At 44.2% G+C, this 15695-nt stretch overlaps 1 protein-coding gene across 1 annotated transcript in view; it reads right to left on the bottom strand.

The window, feature by feature from the left end:
• The window catches only part of TTC39C (tetratricopeptide repeat domain 39C), a 151906-nt gene that overhangs the window by 12960 nt on the left and 123251 nt on the right, over window positions 1-15695 (bottom strand). The window contains exons 6-9 of the mRNA XM_082258676.1: window positions 14666-14834; window positions 12571-12664; window positions 8876-8983; window positions 3047-3156 (exon numbers count right to left, since the gene is read on the bottom strand). Coding sequence (XP_082114802.1) covers window positions 3047-3156; window positions 8876-8983; window positions 12571-12664; window positions 14666-14834 — 481 coding nt within the window. The remainder of the gene's footprint in view (window positions 1-3046; window positions 3157-8875; window positions 8984-12570; window positions 12665-14665; window positions 14835-15695) is intronic.

Genomic DNA, 15695 nt, shown 5'->3' with positions numbered 1-15695 from the left:
ATCTGCATATGCACTGTGAAGTTGGGTCCTGCCTGCCTACTCAGCTCTTTCCTTTTTTGAGCAGAGGAAGGAAGGTGCACTTACCACCCGTAAGGTACTGGATAATGTTGTCCACTATAGACCCAAAAAGACAGTCTCCCTGGGAGGGCAGGCCAAGAACCCGCTGCAGTACCACTGCTGAAACGGAAACCAACAGGTCAGCTAGTTCCACTCACCCTCTGGCTAGAAGTCAAGGTTTATCGAAGAACCTTGGCCCATTTAGTCAACATCTGGGACACTAGGGCTATAGCCAACACAGGCCAGAGCGCTGACTCGGTGCTGGTGAACCTAGAACGAAGCACCATCTCTGCCCTGCAGTCTATAAGGTCCTTATGTCAGGAAATTCCCCAACTAGGATCACTGTGGCCTTGTTAAGCCTGGAAATGGAGGAATCCACCACATGAAGAGAGGTCCACTTTTCGAGGGTAACGCACCGCTTGGGAAGTACCAGCAGACACTGTGCATGACCCCTGTCCTTGTAAACAAATATGGCACAATTTGTGGGGTAAAGGACAAAAACCCTAAACAGCCAATGCCGTCCTGTGTGAACTAGATAGGATAGCCACAACAGTAGAAGCCCCAGCGGAATCCACCATTTTAAGCGTCTCTCACAGACGCTCTAAGAGCGTCTACCATGCTTTCCTGCGCAAGGCAAGTGGCAGAGTCAAAATCTCACGAAAAATAAAAAAAAGCTATGGAACCATAAGTCCTGGTAGGGAATGGCCGTACTCCTGAAGAGTAAAGACACTAAGCAGATAGACTGGAGGCCTACAGCAGAGAGGGGATTTTATGCCCAGAGAGAACTGCCCATAGGAGGTGCCAGGTTGTTTCTGCCTAGTGTCCTACTCCTGTAGGTGGGGCTTTAAAACCCTGTTTGGTCAGAAAGATAAAAAGACTGTGTCCATCATTAATGAAAGAGAAATGTAGCTTAAGTGCTAAGATATTGCCATGGGACTATTTTCTTGACAGTCCCAGCACTGGATAAGGTAAGTATATTATAATTTTCAGAGTCATGTGCTACAACCTAAGAGATGAAAGGAATCCCTCTGAGCAAACGGGTGCATGATCCAACGTCGTATGACTGCTGATATGACATCCAAGCAAATGATCAGCTAGACATGTGCCGAATGGAAATTTTTGTTTAGTTTTGGAAAAATTTGTTATGTTACTAATTTTGAGTTCCAGATTTTCGGAACGATTCGAACTTGGATTAGTCAAAACATGATTGACAAATTCAAATTTTGTGTGAAGAATTGCTGGTTGTTAAACAGTGGGCCAGGAAGCCGGCCGCCACGTCCTTAACAACCGATAATTCACCAGCTGTCAGCGGTCTTCCCTGCTGAGAGCTGAAATGTTAACAAAAGAATGCCAGCAATAGAAAATTCAGAAAGAAAAAAAAACATTCAAATTTAATCCGAATTTGTATTTGAACCAAAACGAACTGCACATGTCTATGGTCCGCAGCTCCGTATTATGCTCATAAAAATCTTGTCTTTATTAGTTTCTCCATAGTACACAAAACCTTAGTACAGCAAGCTGATGCGTTTCAGCCTAGTTTTGGCCTAGTCGGGCCTTAGTCATAACAAAAGTGACTTTATAACTAAGGCCAACTAGGCTGAAACGAGTCAAATTGCTGTAAGATTTTTATGAGCTGTGGATCACTTGCTTGAAGGTAGGTATATTGCAGAAGAGGTCAAGACAGTATTTCCTTAGATATTGGAAGTCTGCATTCATACTCTGCATCTTGAAAACTTGCACACAATCATGCCGCGCAAATGCGTCACATGCATAGGGCAGCTCATTCATTTGAATTGGCTGGGCAAAGTATCCCATGCACTATTTCTGCAGCGTCGGGCTTTAAGCAATGTGCATCTTTTTTCCATGCTTGGGCTGCCTTTAAGTATATGATGCCCCTTTCACAAACTGCATTTACAAAAGGCTAGTAGTGAATAGCTTAGGATCAGGAGAGAAGGACAGAGCTAGAATTTAGGGGGCTAAGTGAAGGGTTAATATTGAATATTAGTTTCATTGTATGTGTTAAAGGGTTAAAGTTTAAACTGTATATAAACTGTATTTATATCGTGCCTCACTGTATACAGTATGTGCAAGAAAATCATTGATGTGCATCTTTTTCTTACCTGGACACCCTGCCAGTAACAGCATTGAGAACATTAAGTCACTGTCTCATAGTTCGCATCAGTGATCTCAGCCTGCCATATGAGCTCATTCAGTTGGCTGTTGAGCTGCCTATCTTATAGACCTGATAGGCAACTGAATAGTAAACTGAAGGAATGCACAGTAGAGGCAATCACATTGCTTCCAACTGTTTGGCAGTGGCATAGTAATGTCAGCCAGCAACAGTGCTGTTTACTGGCAGGACCTTCAGGTAAGAACCTTTACAATGGATTTACCAAAAAATTATTTGCTTAAGAAATCCTTACCCACTTTAAGGGTTAAGTTTTAGGGGGGAGGGGGGGGGACATGCCAGTGTTTCCTGTTTGCAATGCCTCATGTTTAACTCTTAAGTGGCTGGAGTGTACTTTAAATATGTCAACATTTTCTGTTTAATCTAGCCTTCAGCTGTCAAATACCTTTGTTACATTCTACAGTAGTCTTCTCTTAGAGAAAATCTACAAATCAAAAATAGAAGGCCTGCAAATCCTTACCTATTCTGGTGACCTTAACAATATTCAAGACAAAATACAAAACACCGCTCAACAGACTACCATGAAAAATGTGAATAATAATGAAAACTAACTCAAACTTCTTTCAGAACATTTCTGCCAGGGGTTAGAGTGCCTATTTCTGGACTTTTATTTACAGCCCGTCAAATTATAGCTCTGAAATGGCTTTCCCCTAACCCCCCACCACTGAGGATTGGCATACACATGTCAATACTACATTACTTCATGTGGCAGGATTCAGAAAAACTAACTCCATTGGTTATTGAGCAGTAAGACCTTTTTTTATTTAGTAGGTTGCTGTATCTATGGTGTTGTATACAAACCTTTTTTACTGAAAATTGTTCAATCTGATTGTTTTTTCTTTTGAAAAGCTTTTGAACTTCTTTGAACACTTCATGTGCTCCATCCACATCCCCCATGGCACCCTGACACACTGAAATTGAAATACACAATGACTATTGATGGTAAATAGATGCAATTTACTAATAGCACTGTAGTGTTATTGCAAATTAGTGATTTGTATTATAAGACATGGATGGAAAAAAAAATGCAACATAACCATATTCTTCTCTTTGTGCTATAAAACTTACAGAATTACATGATCTAATACCAGGTTGGATATTCTCACCTGTCATTCAAATAATTTTATTTAGGATCTTCATATTTATATGGAGAACACCAACCCATGTCCATGCTGTCTGGTTTTAGATAATTATAGCTCTAGGTAGTGGTCTTAGTGTTGCTTCCTGATGACTGTGTCATGAAAGTCCACTGGTAAGTAACCAGGCGGTGCCCACTATGGCCTATATTCAGATTAATTTAAAGTCTTCAATACACTGGATTTGATTTAGTAAAACTTTAGAGTGCAAAATCTGGTGCAGCTCTGCATGGTAGCCAATCACCTTCTAACTTCAGCTTGTTCAATTAAGCTTTGACAAAAAAACTGGACAAGAATTGGTTTCTATGCAGAGCTGCACCAGATTTTGCGCACTCCAGTTTTAGTAAATCAACCCCAGTGTTCTTTACAAAGATATGTAAATGTCTCTTTAGCCTATTAACACTGGTCTTGCACATAAATATAGGCATCGCAGAGGTGGGCTTTCTGACAAGGCATTACATATATGCACACCAGAGTTTGTGCTGGAAGTGTGCACCATAGCATGCTCCCAGCACTGAAACCGAGCAGCTCCCAATCACATAAACGCTGTGAAAGGCTATGACAGTAATCAGTCAGCAACAATTCTCTCAATGGAAAAAAAGATGCAATGGAAAGAATTTATCAAAACTGGAGCAGACAGAATCTGGAGCAGCTGTGCATGGCAACCAATTAGCTTCTATCTTTCATTTTCAAAGCTTAACTGAACAAGCTGAAGATAGAAGCGATTTGGTTGCCATGTACAGCTGCTCCTAAAAACACAAGTACACACTATTGTTTCTTGGTCTTACTACATATATAAAACCAATATACACATAGGGCAAGGTAAAGGCAAAAATATATAACCTAATCATTAAAAAAAATTTCTAAGAACTTACCATAAAATCCCTTTCTCTGAAGTTCATCAACAGACGCAGCTCTGCTTAATTATAGGGTTATGCTCCTCCCACTAAGGATAACTAGGCAGGAAAAAAGGCTTGTCCACGCCTATAGGGGCTGTCCCAGCCAGCATAACCTCTCATGCTCTGCTATACTTAAACAGTTGTGTTGCAAGCAGTGACAGGGGAAAAAAAACATAACTCAAAAGTAGAGGGGCGGGTGCTGCGTCTGTCTATGAACTTCTCTATTTTCTCTATTGTTCATCGACAGACGCAGCTCTGCTTAATCATAAACTTTAGGGATGTCCCAAAGCATTAAAAACATGAGGGGTGGGAACAAGACAAGAACAAAAATCCTGAATGCCCCAATGGCCAAACAAAGCCAACCAGGTAAAACAGAGCTCAACCACAAACAGGAGCTCCCTGGAACAACGAACCCTCGAAGAGAAACCAAAAAAAGAAGAAGGTTCTCTCTTAAACTGCAGCCTGCAAACAGGGCCGGCGCTACCACTAGGCGGACTAGGCAGCCGCCTAGGGCGCACTGCTGCCTAGGGCGCTGCCACGGGCATTGGAGAGTCTTGGTTCGGGGTGGTGGAAGCAAGCAGCGGTGTTCTCGTGGAGTAGGCATCTGTCTCCACGCTGCGAGCAGGCGGCGGCCGCAGAGAAAGAGAACAGCGAGGGGAAGGTAAGCCTGAGAGCTTGGGATGGGAGGTGAGCAGCAGTGGGGGCGGCGGCACCTCCCGGAGCCTGGATTTCTTCACTACAATGTCATGTGACACAGCGGCCCAGAGGACTAGGATGGGTGCAGTGGGGGGTGTGGTATTGTCCCGACCGGTGGGGGAGGCAGGAGGGGCCATCTGCAGGGTCGGCGCTACCATTTGGCAAAACAGGATCGATACAGAGCACATTGCGATGGCGCGCCCTGCCTCTCCTGACATCCTGCTGTCCCCCTCCTTCACATACATCACCTCCCTCCCTTGTTTCTCTTACTCTGCCCAGATGCAGGACGAATGAGGAACTCTGAAGGGCGGAGTTGAATGACGTCGTGGAGGAGGCGGGGTTGGACGGTCCAGAGTCAGGAAGAGGGAGGAATCTATGATCGGTAATAGAGGAGAGTGGATTCGGTGTCCAGTGATGTGAGGAGCCAGCATGGGGCTCTGTACACATCACACTGACAGTCCCCTGCCTAACGGTGAGTCACCTCTCCACACAGCCTGACTGCCTGGTGTGTGAGAGGACCTACTGCCAGGGGGACACAGATCTCCCTACCAGCTGCATACTGCCCCCAACTGTATACTGCACACCCCCCCACCTGTATACTACACATCCCCCCACCTGTATACTGCACATCCCCCCACCTGTATACTGCACATCCCCCCACCTGTATACTGCACATCCCCCCCACCTGTATACTGCACCCTCCCATCTGTATACTGCACATCCCTCCCACCTGTATACTGCACATCTCCCCACCTGTATACTGCACCCCTCCCACCCCCACCTGTATACTGCACACACCCCACCTCCCTACCTGTATACTGCACACCCTCCTCTGCCCCCCACCTGTATACTATACACCCTCCCGCCCCCCTACCTGTATACTGTACAGCCCCGCCCCCTACCTGTATACTGCACCCCCCCCACCCCCACCTGTATACTGCACACACCCCACCTCCCTACTTGTATACTGCACACCCTCCTCTGCCCCCCCCCACCTGTATGCTATACACCTCCGCCCCACCTGTATACTGTACACCCCCCCACCTGTATACTGTACAGCCCCGCCCCTACCTGTATACTGCACACCCCTCCGCCCCACCTGTATACTGCACACCACCCCCCCTACCTGTATACTGCATGACCCCCCTCTGCCCCCCCCACCTGTATACTATACACTTCCACCCCACCTGTATACTGTAAACCCCCCTGCTCCCACTTGTATATTGTACGCCCCCCTACCTTTATACTGTACACCCCCCGCCCACCTACCTGTATACTGCACACCCCCCCACCTTTATACTGCATACCCCCCGCCCTCCTACCTGTATACTGCACACCCCCCACCTGTATACTGCATACCCCCCGCCCCCACCTGTATACTGCACACCCCCGCCCTCCTACCTGTATACTGCACTCCCCCACCTGTATACTGCACACCCCCACCTGTATACTGCATACCCCCCGCCCCCACCTGTATACTGCACACCCCCACCCTCCTACCTGTATACTGCATTCCCCCACCTGTATACTGCATACCCACCACCCCCACCTGTATACTGCACACCCCCGCCCTCCTACCTGTATACTGCATTCCCCCACCTGTATACTGCACACACCCCGCCCTCCTACCTGTATACTGCATACCCCCACCTGTATACTGCATACCCCCCGCCCCTACCTGAATACTGTACACCCCCCGCCCTCCTACCTGTATACTGCATACCCCCCCGCCCCTACCTGTATACTATACACCCCCCGCCCTCCTACCTGTATACTGCATACCCCCACCTGCATACTGCACACCCCTGCCCCCCTTACCTGAATACTGTACACCTCCACCCCCTACCTGTATACTGTACACCCCAGTGCCAGTGTTGCCCGCCCACACCTGTATGCTGTACACACACAAAAATGCATGTGCTTTAGCGCCTATGATTGGCCTATACATGGTTTGTATCACAGCTCACACCAGAGTGAGAGAAATATTTCTAGCATCAGAACTCCTGCCTGACGCTAAACTGATGATCTGTATGGGGCTTTTAAAGCATTGCCTAAGAAAAAATATACGGAACTGACGTTTTTCGTAGTTTCATGGGCGCACATACGCAAAGCCCCTACAGGTCATCAGTTTAGTGTTAGGCAGGAGTTTTAGCGCTAGAATTGTTGAGTTCATTTTAAAAAAAAAAATTTGGGAGGGGGGGGGGGGGCGCAAGTAGCTGGTCTTGCCAAAATAGTCTTGCACCGGCCCTGCCTGCAAAACCTTGCGGCCAAAAGAAGCATCCGCTGATGCCAGCATATCTACCTTGTAGAATTTTGTAAAGGTATTCACAGACGACCAAGTTGCCACCTTGCAAACTTGTAGCACCGGCGCCTGATGTCGAAAAGCCCAAGAGGCACTCAGCGCTCTAGTAGAATGCGCCATTCACTGGAAAAGGAGGAATCTGACCCTTCAGTGAATAGGCCTGTACCACCGTCTGTCTGATCCATCTGGAAATAGTTGCAGCAGACGCAGCCAGTCCCTTACAAGGCCAATCCGTATGGACAAAAAGAGCGTCCGATTTTCTGAAGGACGCAGAGGTCTCCAAGTAAACCCTGATATCCCGGACCAAATCCAAAGAATGTAAACATACTCCTTAGGATCCCTGTCGCTAGGCAGAACTGTTTGAGTATAGCAGAGCCTGAGGGGTTATGCCGGCTGGGACAGCCCCTATAGGCGTGGACAAGCCTTTTTGTCCGCCTAGTGCTCCCTAGTGGGAGGAGCAGTACCCTATAGTCTATGATTAGGCAGAGCTGCTTCTGTCAATGAACAATAGAGAAATGTTTTATTACTTTTACATTTTGGGTTTAGTTTTTTGAAAATAATAAAAAAACAGGATATATCAATAAAGTCCAATTTATCCTGAAAAAAAAAAACAAAAAACACAAGGTATACCTTATGTACAGCTTTACAAACACATGCCAACTTACAAAACCTTGGTTCAGGTATTAAGATTTGTTTTACCTTCAGGCATTAAGGGGTTAAAGTAGAACTCCAGGAATGATGTCACTATTTAAAAATGTGCTGCTTTACTATGGGTTAGGTCTAATCAGGTGTATGCAGTCAATTGTACTATGTACAATTGACAGTTTTACTGAGGGCAGGGAGCACAGCTATCACTATACTCTAGGTGCTCTGACAGGAGAGATGTGGCTGCTGTGTGACTTACTGCCTGCATGTACCTCCCTTTGGGGGTCCTTTCCCAGAAGGGTTTGTGTTTTTTTTTAATGGGTTTACATAATACCAAGCATTCCATAAGTGGGTAAGAGGAGAGGAGGGACAGGCAGGGCAGCTGAACACAATTCTCCAATCTCTGCAAGACTCGAAGGTCCAGTGCTAGAGAGCAAGTAGTACTCACGGTGCTCAGTAAAACGGTCAATAGAACTTGTAAATAGAAGATAGGTTCACCTCATTAGACTTAAACCATTGTAAGCCAGAACATTTTAAATAGTAATTCCTGGAGTTCTTTAGCGTTCCATGGCAAAAAAATATAAATTGTACTCTTAGCTGGGAGGCTTAGCCGAGTGACGGTCCAGGCATGTGAGCGGATCCAGACTCCATTGTCGCGATCTTGCCATGGTTTTGTGACATCAGCAGACAGCGGACTTCAGCCCGCTGTCTGCTGAAAACGGGTCACAGGAGTGCAGAATGAATTGCACTCCTGTGATCCATAGGAGAAGTACAGCCAAACATGCTTTGGCTGTACTTCCTCTAACTGAATTTTGTAACTCTTCCTTATAGAGAGACTAAAGACTTTAATAATCAAAGTGTCTAAAGGAAGATTTGTGCCTGTTGCCTTTAGCGATGTCTTCCCTTCAAATATACAAAATGTAAAAACTGGAAATGTGAGAGGAATACCTACCTGCCGTGAGATAGGCGTAGTAACACTGGGACCACCTGGATTCATTTTTGAGTCTTTCAAAAGATCGGAAGGCATCCTTAAAATTCATTTCTATCATGCTGCACCAGCCTAAAAACAAAAAAAGTAAAAAAGAATCATTTCCTGCCACTAGGTGGCTTAATAACATCATGCATGATTAACAGTACAGAGGGCAGAGCTCTACTGCACATAAATGGATCAAAAGACTGCACTGCGGGCAGAGTAATACACTGCTTACTTCTACAGAAGGGTAGACCGTCCTGACTGCTGGGACAATCCTGTCTGCGGCAAACAGGCAACATAGAAACTGATCAGATTGGAAAATGCTACCATTTAGGACAGCAAAACTCAGCAAAGAGTATTTATTTCATGTAGCTATAATATTTTGGTAACTTAAAAAAAAAAAAAAAAATGGTGGTTTTAGCTTCCTAGCAGAACTTTGCATGCATAATTCTAATAGTCAAGGTAATACCAGGTATAAAAACTTCATATTTCATGTACCAGCCTATTTTTTATGGTTCCACCCAGCTTAACACTTTGCCCTAAATCATAATAGCAAGATAGTAAAGATGATGAAGCCATAAAAATATATGTCAGGCATTTTACTTGTTGTCTTCCAGGCCACCCCTGGACCATGCATGGGAGGGTTGAGAGACTTACATTCCTATACAGGACCCCCCCCCCCCCCCCCGAAGGCCAAGGTAGGTGGGTCTGGACATTGAAGGTGTATAGGTGGGTTCAACATTTTTAAGTACTTCCTTACAGTTCATTACAAGGCACCAACTGAATACCAAGGGTTGTAGGACTGGACATCCAAGGTACATGAAAGTTTGACCAGTTAAATGCACTTCCTTAAAATCCAGTACTGCGCACTTATGAAGTGTCAAGGATTGTGGCATCCAAGGTGCATTGGGTAGCATTTGCCAGTTAAAGACACTTCCTTACAATTTTGTATGGTGTGCCAATAGACTCGCATGTTACCATGGTCTAGCCATGCAAGGTGCATTAACCTTCACACAGCCAGCCATTGTAAATAAATGGTGGGTTGGGGAATTCCTCTATTAAGTGAACATTACAAAACATGCTTTTTTTTCCTGCGTGTAAGCGCACAGTACCTGCAATCTCACTGTCACTTGACAGCTCAGATCACAGGCAAAAGTAAGAGAACCAATGATAATGGGACCTTGCGATCGCTATGACCAACCACAGCAATCAGCAGCCAGCTTTCCGCTTCCACTCACACACACAGAGCTGCAATGGAAGAGAGAGGATGAAGCTAGAGGAGAGATAGGTTCTAGTCACAACCATAGAGATCTAGTCACTGAGTTTGCTTGTCAAGGTGTTGCTAATCACAGTGCCCATCAAAGTGAAAGAAAAGTTTAACAATAACTTCTCTTAGAATTTTTCCCTCCTCCTACCTATATTATATGTATAACAAAGGATCTGTGTACTGTGCCCAAAAAAAGGCAGGCACCAGGCATTGGACTTGTCACTAGTACTGCCCGTGGTCTCCCTGTAGCTGATCATTCCCTCATTGCTGACTACCATGTATTGTTCTGTACTGTTTCTCTTTGTGGAGGTGACCATCTTTGTAGAGGCAGGTCTTTGCTTCCTCATGACAGAACCTCCAGTAAGGAGAACAATCAGCAGCACAATAGTGACATCACCAAATCGCACTCCAAATCAACCGAGAGTAGCAGCATTCCTATAGATCTTAGGCTAGGTTTCCACTAGTGCGGCTACGAAGTCGTGCTACTTCTAGCACGACTTCGTAGCGAAAGTAAACTGCGGCTTCAGTGAGACTTGTCCCTCATATATAGAGGGAAGTCGCACTGAAGACGGCTCAAAAGTAGTGCACAAACTACTTTGGAAGTCGCCGCAACTGAAGCCGCGGCAGTGGAAACGGGCCCCATTGTAAACAATGGCTTTTGACTTGCTGTGCGACTTGACATGTGTCAAGTCGCACCGCAAGTCGCACTAGTGGAAACCGAGCCTTACACTGAAGATATAGGAAAGTAGGCACAGGAGCGCCTTGGCACCCTCACATACCAGTAATTGTACTGCTATTTTTAGGAGGAATTCAATACACATAGATATTTCATGGTACAGTTGAATCAACATTAGCAGATCTAAATGATCCCCATAACTTAGCATACCTTTACTTTTTTAATTCCATTCTCAATATCTCAGTATCCTCAAGACAATATCTCAGTATCCTCAAGACAATATCTCAGTATCCTCAAGACAACGCCTTAATTATCTGCTGGATATCAGGTTTAGAAGTATTTAACATATGACCTCTACACTTTATAATCTTTTAAAGTTATGCATTATATCTCAAGTTGAAAGCAAGGTCTGGACTGTTTAAAATCACATGGGGAAAGAATTATTCTTCTAACTAAAATACACAGTTATGGAGAACATCAAGGTTCACATACATTATAGTCCTATCTTTAATACTGGGGGAATTCTGGACACTAAGGGACTGATTTACTAAAACTGAAGTGCGCAACATCTGGTGCAGCTTTGCAAAGAAAGCAATCTGCTTTCAGTTTTTTTTTTGTTTTGTTAAAGTTTAATTGAACAAGCTGAAGTTAGAAGCTGATTAGCCACCATGCACAGCTCCACCAGATTTTGCAGTTTTAGTAAATCAACCCATAAGGCTATAAATGAAATGTTGAATGACAGTTCATTCATATCTGAACTCCCCTGTAGTATTGAAGAACAGACCAGACTACATTTCATGCATTTGTTAAAGTGGTTCTAAAGGCTCAAGGTTTTTTAACCTTAATGCATTCTATGTGTTAGGGTAAAAAAATCTATTCGTCGCAGCTTCCCCCACAGCCCCATCTCGATCCAGCAATGTGCATGAGAGCAGCAGCTTTACCGGGTCTCTCTCTCCTCATTGGCATACACAGCAGTGGGAGCCATTGGCTCCTCCTGCTGTCATTTACAGCCAGTGAGCCAATGAGGCGAGATCGGCGGCGGGACCAAGCCATGGAGTGTAAATGGACACACAAACAGTGTGGCTCAGGGGGGAGCCTGCTTGAGTGACTCCAAAGCAAGAGGGGCACTCGAGCACAGCAGGTAGTAGAACAGGTTTGTTTTTGTTTTTTACTCCTTTCCGTTAGAATCACTTTAATTTCTGAAATGCTTCACATCTTTTTTTCCCCAAGATGTCTTGGCCAATGTAAGACAACACACCATGACATACGTGGCATTAAATACGACTGGACTAGTTTGGATGTATAACTCCTTAGGGTCCTTTCACACGAACGATCCGATCAGATTTGCCTGTCAGTTTTTAGGCAGATCTGACCGGATCCTCCATGCATCCCTATGGGGCAGCGGATGTCAGCGGAGACATGTCTGCTGACACCCGCTATCCGATTCTGATCCTGTCTGTGAAATCCGGATGGATGGAAACCCTATTTTCCATCCGTCCAGCGGATCGGATGAGAACGGACAGGTGGTCTGTTCTCATCCGATTTCCCCGTAGAGAACAGCGGGGACCTGTCAGCTCCCTCTCCGCACAAAGAGCGGAGACGGAGCTGTTATCTGCCTGCTCAGTGGGGATCGGCGGATCGATCCCCCCGCTGAGCAGCACGGAGACCGCCAACGGAGGTGGACAGTGTAAAAGGAGCCTTATGTTATATCAAAAAACCTGTAACACTTACCAATTTCATACAGACACACATGCTGTATCTCTCTTTGATCTGTTGCAAGCTCCAGGGCAGTATGAAAGGAGGACAAGGCACTGTTTATTTGACACTGTAATTGAAAAAAGAAACAAGTAAAAAGCAAATTGAATAATGATTGTATCTTAACAGTATCAACATAGGACATATTTATACCTGGTGCTGAGAAATCCCAGTTAAACCCACTTAAACCATTGGACACTTCCATAAATACTGCAGAAATAATCACAAAGCGAATAAATCGTAATATGAAGGACCTAGTATAAACATGTTTGCAAGAAGCTGTCAACAACCAACAACCATCTTATTAGCTTTATTGCTCATGTGTTTTGGTTTGAATGTGCGACCAAGTGGAATAATTATACGTGCAAATGAAAAGAAGCAACTTGTCTGGGGCACAAACTGTGCTTCAGTATGTTCTGTACAACACCCACATCTACTGTACTAAAGTGTCTTTAAAACATTATATTTAATCATTTCAAGCGGAGTGCAAATTTTCCATGCTAACACAGGCATAAGGATCTAAGTGCTTCTTATCTGACTCATACAATTTTGACAAAGTAAAAGCTATCTGAGTCACAAGACGGAAGGGTGCTGTTCTCTATAAATTTGTGATTACTTGGCTTTAGAAGTCATCTGAAAGCTATCAACACACAGAGCAATGTGCTTTGAAGATACAGGCAGATATTGCTGATCTAATAAAAGACCTTAGTGACAGGCTTAAAAGAACATTTAAAATGTAGACAAGATCCCAACAATGGGATCTTTGCAGCTCCGCAGAACGTAAGAATTAGGCTTTCCATACACGGTTCGCATCTTGGCCGGTTCAGCGGGAACCCGCCAAGATTCAAACCACTATTGCGCAACCTGAATGCACCAAGTTGATTGATCGAACAACTTAGGTACAACCAGCCTGCCTGGTTCTCTTGCAATTTTAGCTAGCGGCTGCTTTAGACGCTAGCGATTATCGCTGTTCCCAGCCTGAACGGCTTCCCCCACCCTCCCCTGCCGGGAGAAGACAATAGCCCGGCAGGATGGATTCCTACATTAACCCTGTGTGTTGATGGGGGAATTGAGCAAATTTCTTTTCTGCAACCCGTGGCTGCAGGAAAGAAATTCGCACCATGTATGGCCTGCCTTACACCGATCAACCATAACATTATAACCACTGACATGTAAAGTGAATAACATTAATTATCTCAAGTCAATGGTACCAGAAAGTGGGTGGGATATATTAGGTAGCAAATGAACATGTCCCTGAAGTTTAATTTTCTTGAAAGCAGAAAAATTGGGGCAAGCGTAAGGATTTTTGAGCAAGTTTAACAAGAGCCAAATTGTAATGACTAGACGACTGCATGACAGCGACTCCAAATTGCAGTTCTTGTGGGTTGTTCCAGGTCTGCAGTGGTCAGCACCTACCAAAAGTAGTCCAAGGAAGAAAAAACAGCGAAATTGTGACAGGGTCATGGGCAGCCAAGGTTTACTAATGCACGTGGTGAGCGAAGACTGGCCCGTGTAGGCTATTCCAAAAGAAGAGTTACTGTAGCTTAAAATGCTAAAAACGTCAATGCTGGTTTTAATAAAATGTTGTCTAGAACCTGTCTCTGTACTGTCCCTGTCTGTACTGAACCTGTCTCTGTACTGTCCCTGTCTGTACTGAACCTGTCTCTGTACTGTCCCTGTCTGTACTGAACCTGTCTCTGTACTGCTCGTAAGCCCCATCCCTGTTTCCCAAACCTCTATCCCCTTTTTAGAAAAAATATGCTGCATAAAGTCTTCCATGGCAGGCACATGGGGCAAATGTAGGAGCTAGTGTTTCTGCTATAAAAGGGTTTGGTTTGTAGACCTCAGAAGAGGTGAAAGCTACAGATGTTTATCTGTAAAGCAAAAGAGTAGTGAATGTATTCTCCAGATGAGAAGGAGTTAAAAAAAAAAAAAAAAATTAGGCAAAGAAAAAACAAAGACCATTCTAATGACAACCAATCACTTTTTATTCTCCAGCCTATAATGTGTGAAATCCTAAAATTCCCTGGTTAGGAACAGCCATATAAATTTATAATTTATGTAAGGGTACCTCTAGTCTCTGTATTCTTCCCTTGAAGAACATGAATAATGAGGAGTTGGGGTATATAGATTCCTTTTTGTGTAGAATCTCTTTTGCTTCTTTTAGTCCTGCTTGATTGTCACTTCCATCCAGTGCAAAGAAAGGACGAACTACAGTGTGGTACCACAGCAAGGCTAGCCTGCAGTAAGAGAAGAACATTGCTACATGTTGTAGTTATGCAAGTTATAGACAAGGCAGGGGAACATTCAAATAAAGATGTGAGAACAGATGTTAACATGGGAAAAAATCACAACTATAAAATCTAAACGATCTAAACTGTAATACTAAAAACTGGAATCACAGGAGCATACTGTTTATTAAAAATAATGAATTACTCAAAAAAAAAAAATAATAATAATAATAATGATTTATTCAAGCCTTCTAATGTCTATCATTTCAGCCCTTTTAAGACCTAAAAATATTAAAATTATTTAAATTCAATATCTGAAATACATTTTGACTGACATAATAACTCTTCTCTCTTAATCCCGGAGATTCACTCAATAATACAGTAGGTATATATGTTCAAAAGACCTTATTCTCAGCTGGCAGTGTACAAAAAGTGGTTAATGTTCCCTTCGCCCAAGTAATGTTAAATGGAAATATCAAGTTGCTATGGGTAAAAAGTTCCACTTACAACTTGGTTCACACTGCTGTGACAGCAAAGTTGTACAACTTTGCCCTAAGATTTGCTTCCAACTTGGATGCTATTTGGACCCTATACAATGATTGAAATCGCACCCAAGTTAGACCAAAGTAGTGCAGGAACCTTTTCTAAAGTTGGCGCAACTTCTGTAGTAATCAGTTAAGACGGCTCTTAGAGGGAAACATTTGACATGTCATGCCACTTGGGGTCTCACAAGTCGGATCCCATGTCACAGCAGTGTGAACTGAGCCTTAATGAACATCAGACCTAGGGGAGAAAGAAGGCTTAGCTATGGGGTTGGACTGGGCACCTTCCCTTCCTGGTCGCTTGTCTCAGTGCTAAATAATTTCCCAA

This window comes from Pelophylax lessonae, assembly GCF_965119305.1.
Source record: "Pelophylax lessonae genome assembly, chromosome: 5".
In the NCBI taxonomy this organism is placed as follows: domain Eukaryota; kingdom Metazoa; phylum Chordata; class Amphibia; order Anura; family Ranidae; genus Pelophylax; species Pelophylax lessonae.
Note: the sequence above shows the minus strand (reverse complement) of the source record. Positions and strands in the feature narration are given on the sequence as shown.